General features: G+C 33.3%; 1 protein-coding gene across 2 annotated transcripts; it reads right to left on the reverse strand.

Moving 5' to 3' along the window:
* Positions 1-7,284: 7,284 nt before the first annotated feature.
* LOC108219210 (lipid droplet phospholipase 1-like) lies at positions 7,285-17,181 on the reverse strand. Of its 2 annotated transcripts, XM_064091887.1 has the most exons (12): positions 16,788-17,157; positions 15,937-16,004; positions 15,451-15,521; positions 15,130-15,369; positions 14,207-14,373; positions 14,048-14,103; positions 13,903-13,955; positions 13,707-13,827; positions 13,023-13,123; positions 11,309-11,442; positions 11,155-11,233; positions 7,285-10,293 (listed from the first exon to the last, which is right to left on the reverse strand). In XM_064091887.1, the coding sequence occupies exons 1-10, from the start codon at positions 17,015-17,017 to the stop codon at positions 11,371-11,373; spliced, it is 1,179 nt and encodes a 392-aa protein (XP_063947957.1). In that variant the 5' UTR covers positions 17,018-17,157; the 3' UTR covers positions 7,285-10,293; positions 11,155-11,233; positions 11,309-11,370. The 2 variants fall into 2 exon arrangements, with proteins under 2 accessions (XP_063947957.1, XP_063947958.1); XM_064091888.1 differs by lacking the exon at positions 7,285-10,293 and having other exon boundaries at positions 11,064-11,233; positions 16,788-17,181.
* Between the last annotated feature and the right edge of the window lie 155 nt (positions 17,182-17,336).

Here is a 17,336-nt window from a genome sequence, read left to right on the forward strand (position 1 = left end):
TTTTTATGTCAAGCAAAATAATCATCTAAATTGAAAAGATAATATGTGTTGTGTTGAACTTGTGCAAAATTCCATCCTTTTCATTTTATTATTGTTCTTAAAAAATCACGGACTTTATTTTTTCGTTAATTATAGATATAACGAAACTCCTATACCTTATGTTAATCAAATGCTAAACAAAAATCAACATTTTTTTGAGTTTTACTTAAAATCATGTCAGTGACTTGAAGTCACTAGTATTTACTTGGAATTTTTTTTCCCGTGTCGCTTATTTGTTACTTGAGATTCTTTCCAAACCTCTAAATCAATCTCCAAAATTACAACAGTGACTTGAAGTTACTAGAATTTTTTCCAAGATTACGCATTAGTGACTTCAGCTCACTAATGTTCTTTACTTAGATTTTCCACCCCTCTAGTTTTAGGGAGCTACTTTAACGATTTCATCAGTGACTTAAGGTTATGAATATCCCCAGAATTACATTAGTGACTTCAAATCACTGATGTTTTTGACTTAGAATTTTTTCCAGCCCTCTAGTTTTGGGGAGCTACTGTAATGTTTTCATCAGTGACTTAAGGTCACGGATATCCCCAGAACTATAACAGTGACTTGAAATCACTAATGTTCTTTACTTAAAAAAAATTTCACCGCTTGAGTCTTGGGAGCTAATATAACGATTTCATCATTTCATCAGTGACCTTATTTATGATTTTTTTACTAGGTAGTTGGGGTGTTGGTACATTGTTGGCTGATGTAAATTAAATGCAACATCAGTGATCTCATGTCACTGAAGGTGAGAGGGATAATACCGACATTTTAGGTTTTTTGCTCAACATCAGTAACTTTCAGTCACTGAATAGTGACTTAAAGTCACTAACGTAGCTATTTAATATTTTTTTCATGCGTCCGGAAGATCATGTCACTGATGTACTTCATTTAATGCACACCATTAGTAACTTCAAGTCACTGATGGTGTACACCTAACTTTCTTGTACAATTGTGTACATGTAACCGGCCCCACCCCTATATATATATATATATCGACTTCAAAGATGAGGTCGAAAATGACATTTGAAGACTGAAACTTGAAATCAGTATTTGTAGTTGCATATGCAACCACCGTATTTTTGGAAAATATTTTCAAAAAGATTGTATTTTTGAAAATATTTTAGAGATTTGAAAATAAGATTGGAGAATGTAGTATTTTTGAAAATAAGATTGAAAAAACAATATACAAGATAATTCCCCTACTTCTTTTCTCTATACAATCTATTTAAAAGTTTTATTATTCTTTATTAATTCCTTTTCATCGAACGAACACATTTCTAAAGTATTAGATCGGCCTTGATCTTTTTCCTGTTATTCATCTATATTTATACTATAATAAGCCAACATGGATATAATTTGTAGTCCAAGATTTTAGTAATATTTTTTGGTTTGGTACTCTTCTTTTGGTACTATAAGTCTACAAATGTGGAGTCTATTAGTATTATAAACAGTTTCAAATACTAAAAACACTTATAACAATACATTATCATATAATATTTCATTAAAAAAATTATAATGATGTTATAAATAAAATTATAAATATACAATTTTGAATATCTTTTTTAACAAGAACCTTCATATAACTCAAACCAAGATTACAAAATTACGTTGAAATTCGATTGATTAGATTACTGAATCTTTCAAACGTATTACACGATCGGCTATGTTTGGAAAAGATTAGAATATTCCGATTTTTTTAAAAATCTACGTGTACTAAATTCGGATTAAATGTACTAAAATCCTTTTATATATATATATATATATATATATATATATATATATATATATATTCTCCATTTTTAAGTAATCGGAAGAAAATATAGTCAGTTGAATAATATAATTTAATTAAAATTCAATCTATTAATACTAAAATACTGATAAAATAATGTTAACATTTAAATTATAAATAATAAATTACGAAGTATATACCCGCCCGTGCTTCGCACGGGTTAAATGCTAGTATTAAATCAAGAGGTGAATGAAACTACCAAACCGCACTAACTAAACTCTTTTTACCAACTACAACTACAATTAACCCTAAATACAATATTAGTTCACAAATGCAGCTCAACATAGCTAGCTATATATATAACTGATTTGCAGGCTCTGATCCAAAATTTTTTGGTTTATTAATTTCTTTTTGATTTTTATCAATCATGATGATTAACAGTTATCATCACACAATAAAATTTTATATAAATTAAGTAGACTAGTATATATATAGATATATACTTGTGAGAATCTAAACTTGCAATACTTATTAAATTTTCTAAAAACTGGTTGTTGAAGAGAGAGAATTTGTTTTGCATAAGTTTATGATTTTTGAAAATAATTAGTACCAGCATTAGGATGCTCCCAGCACATGTCGATGTCAATTAACCAACCTAAAATATTTATTTAATCTTCAAAAAGATGAGCAAGTTGTATTCGATATCGATACATGAATTATTAAAGCCACCTTCAAGTAAAATGATGAAATCATGCGAACATATGTTTGATGTTTTTGTGTTTATATAAACAATTCATACTCTATTATTTGTCCATGTAATATTAATGGGCGAATATCCAATAATGACACTGAGTGAGAACGACACTCCGATGAGTTAACTTGTACCACCATCAACTTTATTATTAATTAATTAATGAATTAATAATACTCTAACATTACAATATTCTAATTTGTGCGGTGGCCCGAATATAAATTGTAGATTTGTATTTGCACTTTATTTTCTATTATAAATTTAAAACCGGAATTTGTACCAGATTAATTTGTTGTTAGCGGCGGCGTACATGTGATGGAGGAGATGACGCCAAAAACTGTTGCGTTTACTGTTGTTGAAATAAGCAAGCTGCTATACATATTTCACAAGCCATCGCCAGTGTTTTAGTTCACGGCTAACCTCACCGGTCTTTATCAACATGTCTTAATTCATTAGCCATCACCAACGTTTTCCATATCTTTCACCATGTTCCTGCTCAAGCTCAACTTGGCTCATTTATCATTTTATCATTATTTTACGCTATTTGCTGCTCAAGTTTCAGAATAAATATTTTATATTAATAATTTGGATGAGATTGAATGTTAGAGCTTATATATTAAATTTGATTGACATTTACTTATGCAATTATAATCTTAAAAATTCACCTTTTATGAAAAATAAAGGGTTCCATAATAATCACATCATGATTCTACAAGACCCTGTTTAGACCCCGATAAGTTCATCTCGGGATCTATCCTGTCCGTACAAACTTTTTCATTCTACTTAACTACATTAATTTATACTTAATTTATATTTTAATAATTTATATTAAAATAAAAGTATATATACGTATATCTATTTATTCTTTTCAATTATTGAAATACCGGCTACAAAATTTGTACCCAAAATATCATAATGGCGGCAAGAAAAACTGCTGAGAGAAAGAAGAAGCGAAAAAGATAGAATTTAAAAGATATTTACGGAAAGCGAAAAATAATTGATGTTTGTTAAGTCTCGCCACTTGCTAAAATTCAATGCACGTGCAGTGGACTTTGTTTCCTTGTTCCACTTTATTTTCTTTCTTGATATCTTACATAGAATTTCCGAGCCCATGCAGCCATTCGCTGTTTCGCCTTGCTTTTAATCTGGTTAACTTACCAGTTACCACTACTTCACTAAGCTCCATGCAACTCGCATAGTGCAAACTTTGGCCTCCGCTTTGAATTAATTTTTATTTTTACACAAATATTATATAAAATATTTATTGGATCTTAAATAAATTATGTGTTTTTTCAGAAAAAGATATTTAGAAACTTTTTTCAGCATAAGTAATTTAATTCAAAAATAAGCATCTAGTTTTTGTTTACAAAAGCCACGAGCTTTTACTTATAATAGGAGCAACTGTTAAAGAATATAAATTATATTATTCGGAAAACAAAAATTAACTATAATCGATAAATATGTTCTTAATATTACTGCTTAATATAAGTTACAATTGTGGATTCCACACTTTGCAATCGTGTCTGCAAACGGTTTTATTGAAGTCGTATGAGCCTTAACTCATGAACAACGAGAGAATTAAACAAATTACATCGAGTCACATAAATTGTGAAGATTTTATGAGTTCTGTTTCTCTGTATCGTGTTGTCAATTACGTTGAGGTTACTTGCGTGAGATTTTTATAAATAATTCTCTTGTATTGCAAGTCAAGTTGGGTTTGAACAGATCCAATCGCATTTCTTGTTAAAATGAAACAAAGAATAGCTCAATAAATGAGAGTAAAGAAGTAGCGATGAACTACTGAAAAAGTGACTCGCATGGCTGTGTAGCAGCAGAAATCTCCTTCCACTGTAAATTCAACAGTGTGTCTCGTTAGTCATACATGAATTACGCATTGCTGCTTTTGTGCATGTGTTCATGTTGGAATTCTCAGTACACTCAGCTTATTAAACTACTCCCTCCGTCCCAGTCAATAGTATACATTGGGGGACGGGGACGCGCTTCAATATAGTATAGTTCTGTAAATTATTTGTAAAATTTTCTTTTTCTGTATAAAAGTATAACATTTATATTTTTATAAAAAAAAGAAAATCTTAAAAATAAGTTGTGTGAACTATGTTTTATAAGTGCCTTAAAAAGCGTGTCGAGCAGTGAAAAAGAAACGTATACAATGGGAATGGGAGTAGCTTCTTTGTGTCACCGCCGCCGAAATTTTGGAAAATAATGTTCATCGATGAATACCTAGCATCTGTCTTATCATAAACTTGTTGAACCAACTTAAATAGAAGAAATTAGGTTTTTTAAATTGCTTAAGAATCTCTTTTAACTATTTCCTACACCTTTATCTGAGGTTCAACATTTTATTATAATTAACTTATACCTCGTACGATTTGCAAGTAATTTTAAAATTCATTTAAAATTTAATAATACAGTATATATTATAAAATCTAATATTCTTTCAGAGATGAACTTTCATAAATAAATTTTAAATAACTAAAGAATTAAACTTATGCTGATTTTTAATGAATTCTTTAAAATAAATATTTAACAATTCAATTCATGATATAAGTATAAACCGGACCAAGTCATATATTTAAATTTAAAATTCTGAATACTTTTATTAGATAAAATAGATTTCACTCGTTACAATACATTTTAAAGGAAAAAAAAATTGTTACTCGGCTTAATCGACCACCCGAAAAACTTACACTTAAATTTTCGACCAATATGAAATATTAAAACTTATTATAATATATATGAGACAAAACTTATTATAATATATATGAGACAATAGGTTTTCTCTATCCTATTGTTTTTTAAATGAGTATCCCACAGTAAAGTTTTTTTATTCTTAACTTTTCCACGAATTTATTACTTCCCTCCGTTTCTTAATACTTTTTTATGTTTGTCTTCGACACGTTTGCTAACACACATTTTTTATTATTAATATCCTTAATTTCGTATTAATATTAAATATAAAAATTTCACCATATTAAAAATACTCATAAATACGAATTTAATAAGATCACTCATGATTATATTTTATAAATTATACGTAAATTAGTAATTTGTCTCAGGTTGTAAACAGGTCCGACATCTTAAATCAGAAAACAATAAAGAATCAGAGAGAGTACAAAATATAAACACTCACAAGTGACCTCACATGGGCACAACCATCGAACATTAATTGAAATTATCATCCATAGAACTATAGAAGCGTTATCCTATGATGGCAGCATTACTTGACTAGCGACTAGCGTGCATCTATATAATACATGAGTTTCTCTCCTTAACCAGCCCATACCCCTTCCTATATATAATACATCACCCTATTTGTTTCCCATACTTGCATGAAAATGATGACAAATGAAGAGTTCTGGACGCTAGAACTCATCAGCCAACATCTTCTCGGAGAAGAATTCATCACTTCAAGTGATACCATTTTCCTCCCCGATCACCTCCACTCCTCCGTCTCCGAATCTTCCAATAGTACCGAAACCTTCTTCGAGTCCGGATATTCTGAAATCGAATCAACAAACTCTATCCATAGCCTCATCAATATCAGTAGCCCGCGGCACGAGTCACACGAAAACCACTCCGACTCTACATTTATTTCGACAAGTTCCACGGAGGATGATTCTGATAATTACCTTCTCGATTTCCCAATAACCGAACCAGACTTCACAGCCTCGCCTAAAATGAAATATAAGCGAGCTAAAAACAAAACGGCAGTCTGTTCACGTAAGAGCAGCGAGACGAAGAAGCATTACAGAGGAGTTCGAATGCGTCCGTGGGGCAAGTTTGCGGCAGAGATCCGTGACCCGAAGCGTAAAGGGTCGAGAATATGGCTAGGGACGTATGAAACGAGTGTAGAAGCAGCCAGAGCTTATGACTGTGCTGCATTCAGATTCAGGGGGAGCAAAGCGGTTCTCAACTTTCCCAGCGAGGCCGGGAAAGTTGAGCATGCTCCCCACAAATATTGTATGAACGTTAATTAGCCAGTTAGAATTAATTACATTTTTTTGTAAATAAATAACTTTAATACTATCTTTACTGTGATGGTGACAACGTATATCCTATAGATGAAAATTAGATATTTCTCTAAATTAGATATTAGAGAATTATCTAATTTCTTACTTCTCGTTGTACACGGAAAATTGTTGCTGAAATCATTATTCTGTCTACTTAAACTCTTAAGTTGGAAATTAAGATAAACTAGTCGTACTTGGATGCTCACATGTTAATTAAAAAGACTGCGGGTCACTCACTGTGTAGGACTAGGGCCGCAGACAAACTTGACGGCAGATATTAGATGCCAGTTAGTAATCAAATTTATAACTATTTGTTTTGGAGTCGGGTAACACATTACGATATGGACAGGTTCATTGGTACCCAATCGCATTCTTAAAAATCGATTTCAACATATCGGATCATATGAGCTTGAGTTTTAGTCTCAGTTCCCCTAATGTGCGCGAGAAAGTCAAATTACGGATTTAAGACGTATAAGTTCATACAGTAAAAACGAATGGAACTTCAAGCGGATTCAGTCGGGGAATGAATGTCGACTATGCTGAGGTCAAGAAATATCGGATTTAGTTAAGTGATGGATTTTTCGAAAATAAACACATACTAACAACTAACTTTTACTTAGTCAGAAGATCTTTACTCGTTTATATTTTAGTACATACATGAACTATCATTATTAATGAAATTGAAACCAATAAAAATCCTCTACCTGACAAAAAATAGTTGTTAATGTGTATTTATGAGCTCATACTAAAAATCCGTCAATGATTTATGATTGGGACTCGATAATCATCTAGTTATGTGGTGGCCGACGACAAAATTATGAGATGTACACAGAGGATAAGTGAGTGAAAGAAGCTGGTCTACTATTGGCATCCTTCAAGGGGGACCTCTGCTTCTTGCATGTACATAGCAACTAAACCCATCACAACCAACTTGCAAAATTCTATCTCCGCACCCAAGCATGATAGTTACAGGCTCACACCTAGCCAAACATAATCCTGTCTACTCATAGATATACACTGGCGAGACGGGGAGGCTCCCTTTGAAAAATTCGAATCCGAATCGGCGTGACTTTCGGAAATTAATAGAAATAAAAATTTCCAAATATTAAAATTAAGAGAGACGTATACTCCAGTTTCGAAATAATTTTTTCTTTACCGGAGGGTCAGAGGTATCCAGACCAGTAAAGAAAATGTTTCAGTAAATGCAGCCTGTGAGGAGCCACAAAAAGAAAAGAAAATGTGAAAACAACATGAATTGTAATTTACAACCCGGTTATCTACAACATACTCGTTTAAAGTTCTTTAACTAATCAACCTTCGTAAAGCCAGGATACTAACATTAAAGTCAGGGCCACTATCCTATCGCAGACTGACTGATCATTGTATCCCAGAGGTGTCTAAGCTCACTTCAATAAAGAAGTATCTATCAAACCATTTGTTGTATATGAGATCATGGTGTTGAATGAAACGGGATTAATTTGTGGGTGCAACAAGCCTAGCCCGTAATCTCAAAGTCATCAGCTTCACTCTTGATTTTCAGTTGCACATTACAATACCAGAACTAACATTTCACAAGTAGACTCTATTTACAAAACAGTAATCCATAAATCCACAGTCGTGTTTCTGTCCGTTTTGAAGTGAGAAGTTAAACTTACTTCTTAAATCACCAGAGAACCCAACTACAGGATGGAATAATGGATATATCAACACTGCTTTTTACCCTGTAATACCTTACTGCAGCTTTTCATTGTTATTCATTAGAGTATTAAACTTATAGAAAATAACAGTTTTATCTTCCAAACTTTTCAAGATTTTTGTCAAAATGTCGGTCCTCAGGGAATCAGTCTTTCTACTTAAAGGAGTAGGAACAAAGGTGGGCGTGCTTAGCATCAAGCGTGCGCCGCAACCTGTTAAAATTTAATATAGTGCTGGCAAGTTCTCCTTCCAATAGGTTTTGGGAGAATTGGTCATTTAACATGGTATCAGAGTCCAGTCTCGGGGAGACTCGGGTTCAACTCCCTACGACCCCCAATATCTACTCTCGACTCAAAAAATGGGCTTTAACTTGAGATTTTGGGAGAGTTTGTCACTTAACACGACCTGCCCTAAAGTCTTTTTTGCTTACATTTGCTAGTATACAAGTTGGGGATTGAATATTTTATTAGTCCCTTCAATAAGTACACTTCGGCCACAAAATATTCCAAGTACAAATTGGCCCCCTCTCAACAAAATTTGAAATTGTCAAGTGCAATCTGGTTTCCGTCACCATTTCTGATGAGTCCCCCACTAAGCAAGTAGGGTCTGCACAAATCTCAACCTCCCTCTATAATACTTACTTGAACCAACTTTAGAGCAGGACATAGTGGTGAGTGCCTTTAATTTGGTTAACAGAAAAAAATCTAACATATAAATTTCCTGGTGGAAGTCCTAATACTTCAAGCAAGTCCATAGAATCCTGAGATGCTCACCGCCTAGAATGTGAATACAGACAACAGACAGTTTCAGGGTTCTAATCAAATCTGAGGATGACAAGTTGTGCATTTAGGTTGGCATTAGCACAAAGGTTCCTAGCCAATGTTCATCATGTATTAATAGTCTATTACTAATTACACTAAAATAGTAACATGGCTACAAGAATACTCCGAACAGATTTTACATAACAACAAAATACAGTTGAGTTGGGAAGCATATTAGAAGAGTGAAAGCTGCCTTGCGAGTTTTAGATACCTACAGGACAGGCTTGTAAAACCACAAGATTGCAGCATAGAGGAACATATGACAGTAGCAAAAGCAAATCACAAAAGACAGGATATAGCTAGTCCATTTATAAGAAAAAATTATGCTCTACTTGCTATCGCAGGACTGAGGAAACAAACAACAGTGCCACATTCAAGATAATAGTTATGAACCAGAGTCTACCAAACTAAGGTAAGATTTACATCAGGTAATTTGTTTTCCAGGAAGCTATAAAACTAAATGAACAAAGGAAGAACAATTCCTGAAGTCCATAGCAGCAAAAAACAAATTATATTAGAGTTTTCTCATAAATATTCAAGTCCAAATTTTTAATTTTTTTTGCAAAAATACTACATTTTTTTCCAAATATTTTGCAAAAATACCAAACTTTTGAAAATATTTGCAAAAATATTGTATGCAACCACATGCAACCATATTTGCAACCCCTGCGGGGCCAATTAACTGAATTGCATATGGTTGAATCTAGTTGCAGACCGTATTTTAGCAAATATTTTCCAAAACATAAGTATTTTTGCAAATATTTTCAAAAGATAGTAAAATCGCAAAAAAACTTAGAAAAAATGGTGTTTTTGGTAAATTCCCTTATTTTTTGTCCAAAAACAGTAAAACACAAAACTTTTCATTGGTTTACCAATCCAATATAACTATAAACCTGAATTAACCGTCACATTTAGGAAATAAACATAGGAGAGTGTAATTAAAACAATCCTAACCACTCCCCCTTCACAAATTTACACAAAAAATGAGACTCTTAGCTGTATTAATGGCCTATGAGCTTATATAACAGCATTATCCAAACCAAGAGACTGTCTATTAAGTGATACAGGATATAATAGTTATCTTAAATCATACCTGACATGAGAAATGCAGATGTATGTCATATTAGAGCATAATAATTGATAAAACTTACTGCAATATTATTGTCAGTTGCCTTCGAATTTCCAGCTTCCGCGACTTGAAGACCTCAGTTTTCAACTTCCTGTACAAGAGGAGTATTAGAATTTTATTTTCCTTGCAAAGATAAAATTATGGTAATATGAGCACCTCTTTCGTAAATAGCATTTGCTCCTCTCTTTGTACCTTCACCTAATTATATCCTTGGACCCAGAAAATGTCTTAGATGTTGTAAGAAACTACTAAAATTGCCATAACAAAGGGATATATATCTCCACCTAATGTACTACCCGATCCTAAATGTTGCCGACTATCTTATTAGTGTCATATTCCCCCATCATTAAGTCTGAAGCAATGTGCCTTACATGTATAATCAACAATATTACGTGTCAATTTCTTCAAATTTCTTATAAAAGCCCTTGTTTCTTCATTGCAAAATTTAAAGGTACATACTCCTTTTCTTCAGTTACATATATAGTATAAGTTTCCCTACATACAATCCATAAACAGCCATCGCACACACTCTCACACATACTCATAGTACATACAGAATCTGTTATCCTCGACTACTAGGCCGCTAACTTTCCTATCTAACTTCCAGATGGAAGTCCTTGATTAACTAACTCCCAGCCATATCATTATTAGCTGAATTGCACTCCACCAAAGTTTGAACTACAGCCCCTTTGTTCTGGAGCTTCACTTAATCTTAAGACTGCAGCAGGTCTGATCTAGCTGAGTCGCTATTGCCGTTGTCATCTTAACACCTTTTAGAATGTAACACAGTATTCTTAATTAGGTTTTCCCCACGAAAGTGGATTTCATAAATTAGTTGGCTATGATAAAGAAAATATCTAATTGTCACAAAATATTATCAGGTTGACATTAATAATCCATTTACATATCATAGTTATCCAAATGAAAGTTCAGTTCTAAAATAAAGAAATACATAAACTCGATGTCATGTCCACAGTTGTGAAAAGTGCAACCAATTACAATTCCCTAGATGGCATGGTGAACATCTCAACCTGCAACCAAAAAAAAATGTTCAACTCCATGATCTAGCACATTGAAACACCATTCACGTGCTTACTATAACTTACCTGTATAGAAAGAACAGAAAATCTAACCCTTTCTGTAAAACTGGACACTTAGGTTTTAAAGTCTAGACATGAAAATGATCAATTATATGTTGTATAACATCTGCGCCTTCTGAATGAATGTTCTCATCCTTGACCTGTCAAACAAATTCATATGAAATGTAGTAATGAATACAAGAGTCTATGTTAGAAATACTTTAAAGTAAGAAATGTTTAAATCAAATAAGAGAAATTATAAGACATCAATTAACAGGGCCGGCTATAAGGGGGTGCTTGGCGGGGCCCTAAATTTTTTAGGGGCCCAAAAGGGTTTAATAGTTAATGGATAATATGTCAAATTATATGCTAGTTTCGCTTCTACAACTCTTAATCTCACGTATAAGTCATTAGATGCAAAATTTATGCGAATTTAATCCAGAGATACAATTTTACTTTTTGTAATTGTCGAATATTCGAATTTTATTTTCAAAAGCATTTGAGAAGTAGCTGCTCATAAATAATAATGTTTTTATTTTATTTTAATCTTACAATTTAATATTTTAAAAGGGAAAAAATCAAAACTTTATTATACATAATTTTTTTTAAATAATTACTGGAGGTCTAATAATTTTTGCCATAGGGCTCCTGAATTCTATGGGACGTCCCTGTCAATTAATATATACCGAGACAAACAAATAATGCCAAAAGAATAATGTACCCAACTTGGATCAATACTAAGATGAATGCAGTAAAATAAGGCTACAATAATAAAAAACATCAGTTTGTAGTTAAAATTCTTAATTTGTTTCTAATTTAGTGAACAGCATATACATTGACAGTGGGTTGAGCAGCAATATATATTGATAGTGCGGACATTATTGTACTAAATGTATCTAAAAGTAATAGAAACAATGAAATCATAAGATTTAAAAGAGAAAACCTATAGGGTTACCAGATATTACAATCTGTTATCTAGGTTGCCAATATGAATTACAATAGTACATCCCACTTTGATACGGATACAATCCCAGATAAAAAACTTAAATATTAAACAGCAAACTGGACTCAGATAACACTTCAAATTCACCCGCTAAAACCCCTGTGCCCGCCCTAGGAATTTAATAGTGCTGAAGTCTGTTGTCCCTTCAAGATGTAGCAGACTGTTGAAATCTGATTACTTCACATTAGTGTATACTGTATAGAGGTAGCTGTAGAACGTTTATAATTATAGACTTTAATTAGAGTTGTTGGAGACCTTTGACATATTGAGATGGGGAGTTTTTATTAAAATATAAAAATGCACAAATAAATTTATTGAAATATTATAGAGGCACCACATTATTATTTGTTGGATACTCAATATTCACTTGGAATAAAAAGAGCACTGCATTCAGAAAGCACTAAGTAATCTGATATTGTCCAATTGATTTTCTGATTGAATGTCCTATAGGCTGCTGGAATCTGATTATGGTGCAAAATTGTATGGAAAGCTATTAAACTTTAAGTCAGGTTGTTAACCTAAACATTAAAAATAAAGAAAATACATTTGAGATTTCCTTAAAAAATTGGTGCTACATGTGGAGTGGGAACAATATATATTGATCTTGTCCAGCAGAGCTAGAAAAAAAATACTATTGGTCATGTTCATGTTTTTGACCAACTCGCCAAATCTCTCGCTTTTTCTCTCTCAATGTCTCGCGCACACAAATAAACACAGAGAGAAAGGGTGGAAGGCTACCTGAATAACACTGTGAGCAGCAAACCGCAGTATGCTACTACTATGAAAGCTGACATCCACTTTTTCCCAGGACACACGAGACAGGCCAGTCACCAGCTCCTCTGCTTGGGTCAATTGAGTTAGAGAAACCATGTCATAGGGATCATATAAAATTAGAAATAAACAGCACCTAGCAGGCTGACATGTAGACTATATGTTAATTTATGCAATATAGGATAATATAGGGGCAAGTATGTGGCACTTAGAAACAGTCGAATAGCACGGATGCAAGCAACTATAAGTAGAAACATATTGTTTAATTTAAATAATGAACAAATGATGCAGTACAACTAAAACACGGAAAAGGCTAGAATCATGTATCAGCAAAATCATAGGTGTCAACACAGAAGCAGCTTAACCATAGAAACCATTTACAGATTTTTAAAAGTAGGACAGAAGAAAAAAGAAATATGTGAACGATGATATTTAGTTGAGTGATATCTTAATAATAAATTTGTATTTATGTTGAAAACAAATTTGTCTGAATATGCGCATTGCTTTCTATTTTATGTATTGATGAAGTGCGACACTGTCTGAATAAGTTGTAAACAAATTTTCTGAACATGCGTATTGCTTTCTATTTGTCTGAGTATACTTTCTAATAAAAATAATAATTTCAACAAACATAAATTTACAGTTACAGACCTTCTACGTTTTCTAAGCTGTCATCTTCAACTGGTATTGGATAATCACGCCCAGCATCACATGCCTTGATAAATTCTTCATGCACAACATGAGGATACTTTTTATTCACAGAGTCCTCCCACTATTGACAAAATCAGTAACCTCTTAAAGACAACCATACTAAAGTATAACACATAAGAAAAGTTAAAAATAATACCTTAGGCAGTTCAACTGCTCGCCTGATGGATGCTGTTCTCCAGCCAACAATATCTGATTGTAATAGTAAGCTTAACATAGATGATAAAATGGCATGATACCTAGAAGAACAGTAAGTACAGCTAGAACACAATGTAAATGGATACGGTCATAACCAACATTCGAATAAGCTACACGACGTTTAAATGATCGTAGTCCAGACCTGCATTTACAAATCAGGCCCTCCATAAGTCTCGAGAAGAGCATCTCAAGTATATAGTCTAACAAATAGACAATCATTATATGATATTTTTTGCTCAACATACATAAAATAACAATCCTCGTGATCTTCCACCATACGCTTAAGCAGTGGTGGCTTTCCATCATTATCATCATCAGTAAGAAATAGATGGCGTCCAGTCCTTTTAAATATCAAATGGCTAACCCCAGCTGCAACTTTCTCAAGAGCGGTTACACCAAACAAAAACGGAACCTGCAACTTTACCAAATGCCCTTGAGTGGAAATACACACATAGCAGATACCACAATGCTGATAACATAGAAAAACATAAATATATGCCAAAGGAAAACATGATCCTCCAGACATGTCTTAAGAACTTAAGGCAGGTATAGTGAGAATACAGAGTAGAGTATTGCATCACTAAGAACTATTTAGTTCCAAAAGGAGAGACTTTAAACAACTAACAGACTTTCCACTTAAAATCGGAACACTCTGCATGTTAGAATATTATATGATCCTATCCTGGTAAGCCCTCCTCCTACTAACTTGAAGTTTTGGAAGAATTGGTCGCTTAACATGGTATCAGAGCTCAGGCACGTGTGAGCCTGGTAAGCCCTCCTCCTAACACCTTGAGGTTTTGGGAGATTTGGACATCGGGCTTAATTTTATGGTTCAAGAATATGGCATAAATTCCAGAAAGAATATATGTACAAATTTTAAGCATGTACAGGAAAGTTCAGGGAAGCAATCTATAGTATAGACCATAATTACAATATCAATCAGTCATGAGTTAAACGAAATGAAGAGTAAAGAATATTAAATTCATAGCTTAGGCTTCTAACTCAAGCTTAACACAATAGTAAATATCTTCCAATTTAAATATTATACAATGCTAAACATCTACCATATATCTTAGTACACATCCAAATTTATATCAATAATTCCATGCAGCATTTAAGTCCTAAAACATACATACCCAATTTATCAAAAAAAAACAAAAAAACTAACCTGATTGTTACCTCTTGAACCAAGATGAGGTGTGGCAACCGTAATAAAATTAATTGGCACTAAACCACCTATTGTCCCCTTTGACTCCTCAGCAGCATCAGCTAGTAAATTACCTTCACTGTCAGTTTTAGGAGGCTTATATAATTTCCCGATGGCATATCTTGCTGCCAATCCTCCCAAAGAATGAGCAACGAATGAGATTTTACGCAAATTTGGCTTTTGTTTGATCAGTTCAAAGACCTGAAATCCACCGTTATAATATCAGAAAGTGTAATTTCCATAGTTAGGATATTTTTAGCCATAAGTGTCAGAGAAACAGACCTCCTCGGCCAATCTCTCGCCCATTACGTCCACGCCGTCTAACGTCAGCATAGCCATATTCTTTTCGCTGCCTAGGAAATTTAACATATACGAGTCAATTCAGTAAGAATTTAACCTAACATAGATGGTGAATGCAATTAGATTCACAGATCTAGATACAGTACATGGAAGTAATAGTGAGAACATTCCATATATAGATTCATGTACACAATCAAAAGACTCTTCCACTTCACATGAATACCAAATTGATTTTTGAATATCTCCATACACGCAAAATTCAACTCAACATTACACTTACCGATTTTTTATTCACAAACATACGAACACATATGCAGTGCATCTGAAAGACTTATAAAAAATCAATACAAACCACCACATAAGAAATACATAAAGCAGCACGAGGCCATGAGGGGAAGCAAAAAAAAAAAACATTTCATACAGATCTAAGTAAAGAAACTTGTCAAGCATGTAGAAATAGTTCCTTACGGTGAACATATACTTTGTCCGGGAGCATCCTAACAAACTGTTCAGCAGCAAACTTCCAATTTGCAGTACTGCAGAACAATACAAACAGAACTGTCAAAAGACTTGAAAGATTTAAAATTTCAACCCACAAGAACCATTCAATGGCTCATCACTATTTCAATATAGGTTGAAAGCATATGAGAACCAGTTTCTTGTTAAGTAAAATATGAACCCTAAGGTTCAAGACAAATATAACAAAGGTTCAACATACATGTGCACTGAAAATATAAGTACTTAATGAAAACAGCATATCCTGAGTTGATGTTCCAGAATTTAGGTTTGGATATATCAACTTCCGAAATTAATAGTTATATCTGATGACAATGGTCCACTTAGAACTCAATAAGGTTTAACACATGATCATGTTGAACCTTAACACATTTTTCATTGTATCGGTTCAAAGCATCACCAAAAGTCTCCTAGTTTACTCCCAAGATCAATATTAAGAACGTGGTTCCAATTAAGTTTGTACATTGGTTAACCTGTCAACTCCAACAATGCTCTACAGTCTACATACTTGCTCTCTATATATCTTTTATTCATATTTTTAACTCCAAAAATGACAAGTGGTCGAGGAATCGGAAAGAATTGAATATTTAATGAATTAAAATTAAGTTGAAAGCACTTCGAGCTTCTTTAAAAGTGAGAAGGAAGAGAGCCTCCAGGAGTCTCTTCGAGCTCTCTAATTAAACATATGCTGTATTCTGCAAGCTGTATTCGTGTTCGAGCCGATAACAAGCACAATCTATCACCCTAAAATTTCAAACAAAAACAAACACAAAATTGCAGTAAAAGAGAGCTGCAAAACAGACCTTCCCATGATTCCATGGACCATAACAACAAGATGATCAGCTGAGGAGACATCAGATTGCTTGGAGGAGAAGACATCTTCTTCGCCATCTATCGATTTCGATGAGGAAACTCCCGTTTCCATTTTCCCCAAATTACTTAAACTGCATTTTGTTATTCGGTTGGAAATTGGGATTGAAATGATCACCACAATCACACTGATGAGAATTGGGAGATTACAGCGAAAGCACATTTAGAAGCATCGAAGTTGTGTGATTTCACGGAGATGAGGAGTCGCCGGCGAGGCTGATCGGAGAGACTGCCGTTCCGACACTCTATCCTGATAAGTGATCGGAGTTTGGGGAAAATGTTGTTCGTTAATTTTACTTACTTTATGACATAAAAAGATTATTTTACACTTTACTACCTTGATTTTAGAGGCTTGCATCTTGAGCTAAAAACTTTTGGATCCCGACATTTTGCATCCTATAGTAACTCAGCATTAACGTCGTTGAGAATAATAAAACAAGGTTATTCTAGTTATTGGTTAAAATATTTTTTTCAATGAAACA

This window comes from Daucus carota, chromosome 4 (genome assembly GCF_001625215.2).
Source record: "Daucus carota subsp. sativus chromosome 4, DH1 v3.0, whole genome shotgun sequence".
In the NCBI taxonomy this organism is placed as follows: domain Eukaryota; kingdom Viridiplantae; phylum Streptophyta; class Magnoliopsida; order Apiales; family Apiaceae; genus Daucus; species Daucus carota.

Bases quoted from the DNA above. Each gene is read 5' to 3' on its own strand.
- LOC108219210 (XM_064091887.1), bottom strand. From the start codon at position 17,017: ATGTGCTTTCGCTGTAATCTCCCAATTCTCATCAGTGTGATTGTGGTG. The intron at 13,124-13,706 runs GTCTGTAACTGT...TGACCCAAGCAG, and splicing joins CAGCTTAGAAAACGTAGAAG to AGGAGCTGGTGACTGGCCTG. The intron at 11,443-13,022 runs GTAGCCTTCCAC...TTTGTTTGACAG, and splicing joins CTGCTCACAGTGTTATTCAG to GTCAAGGATGAGAACATTCA.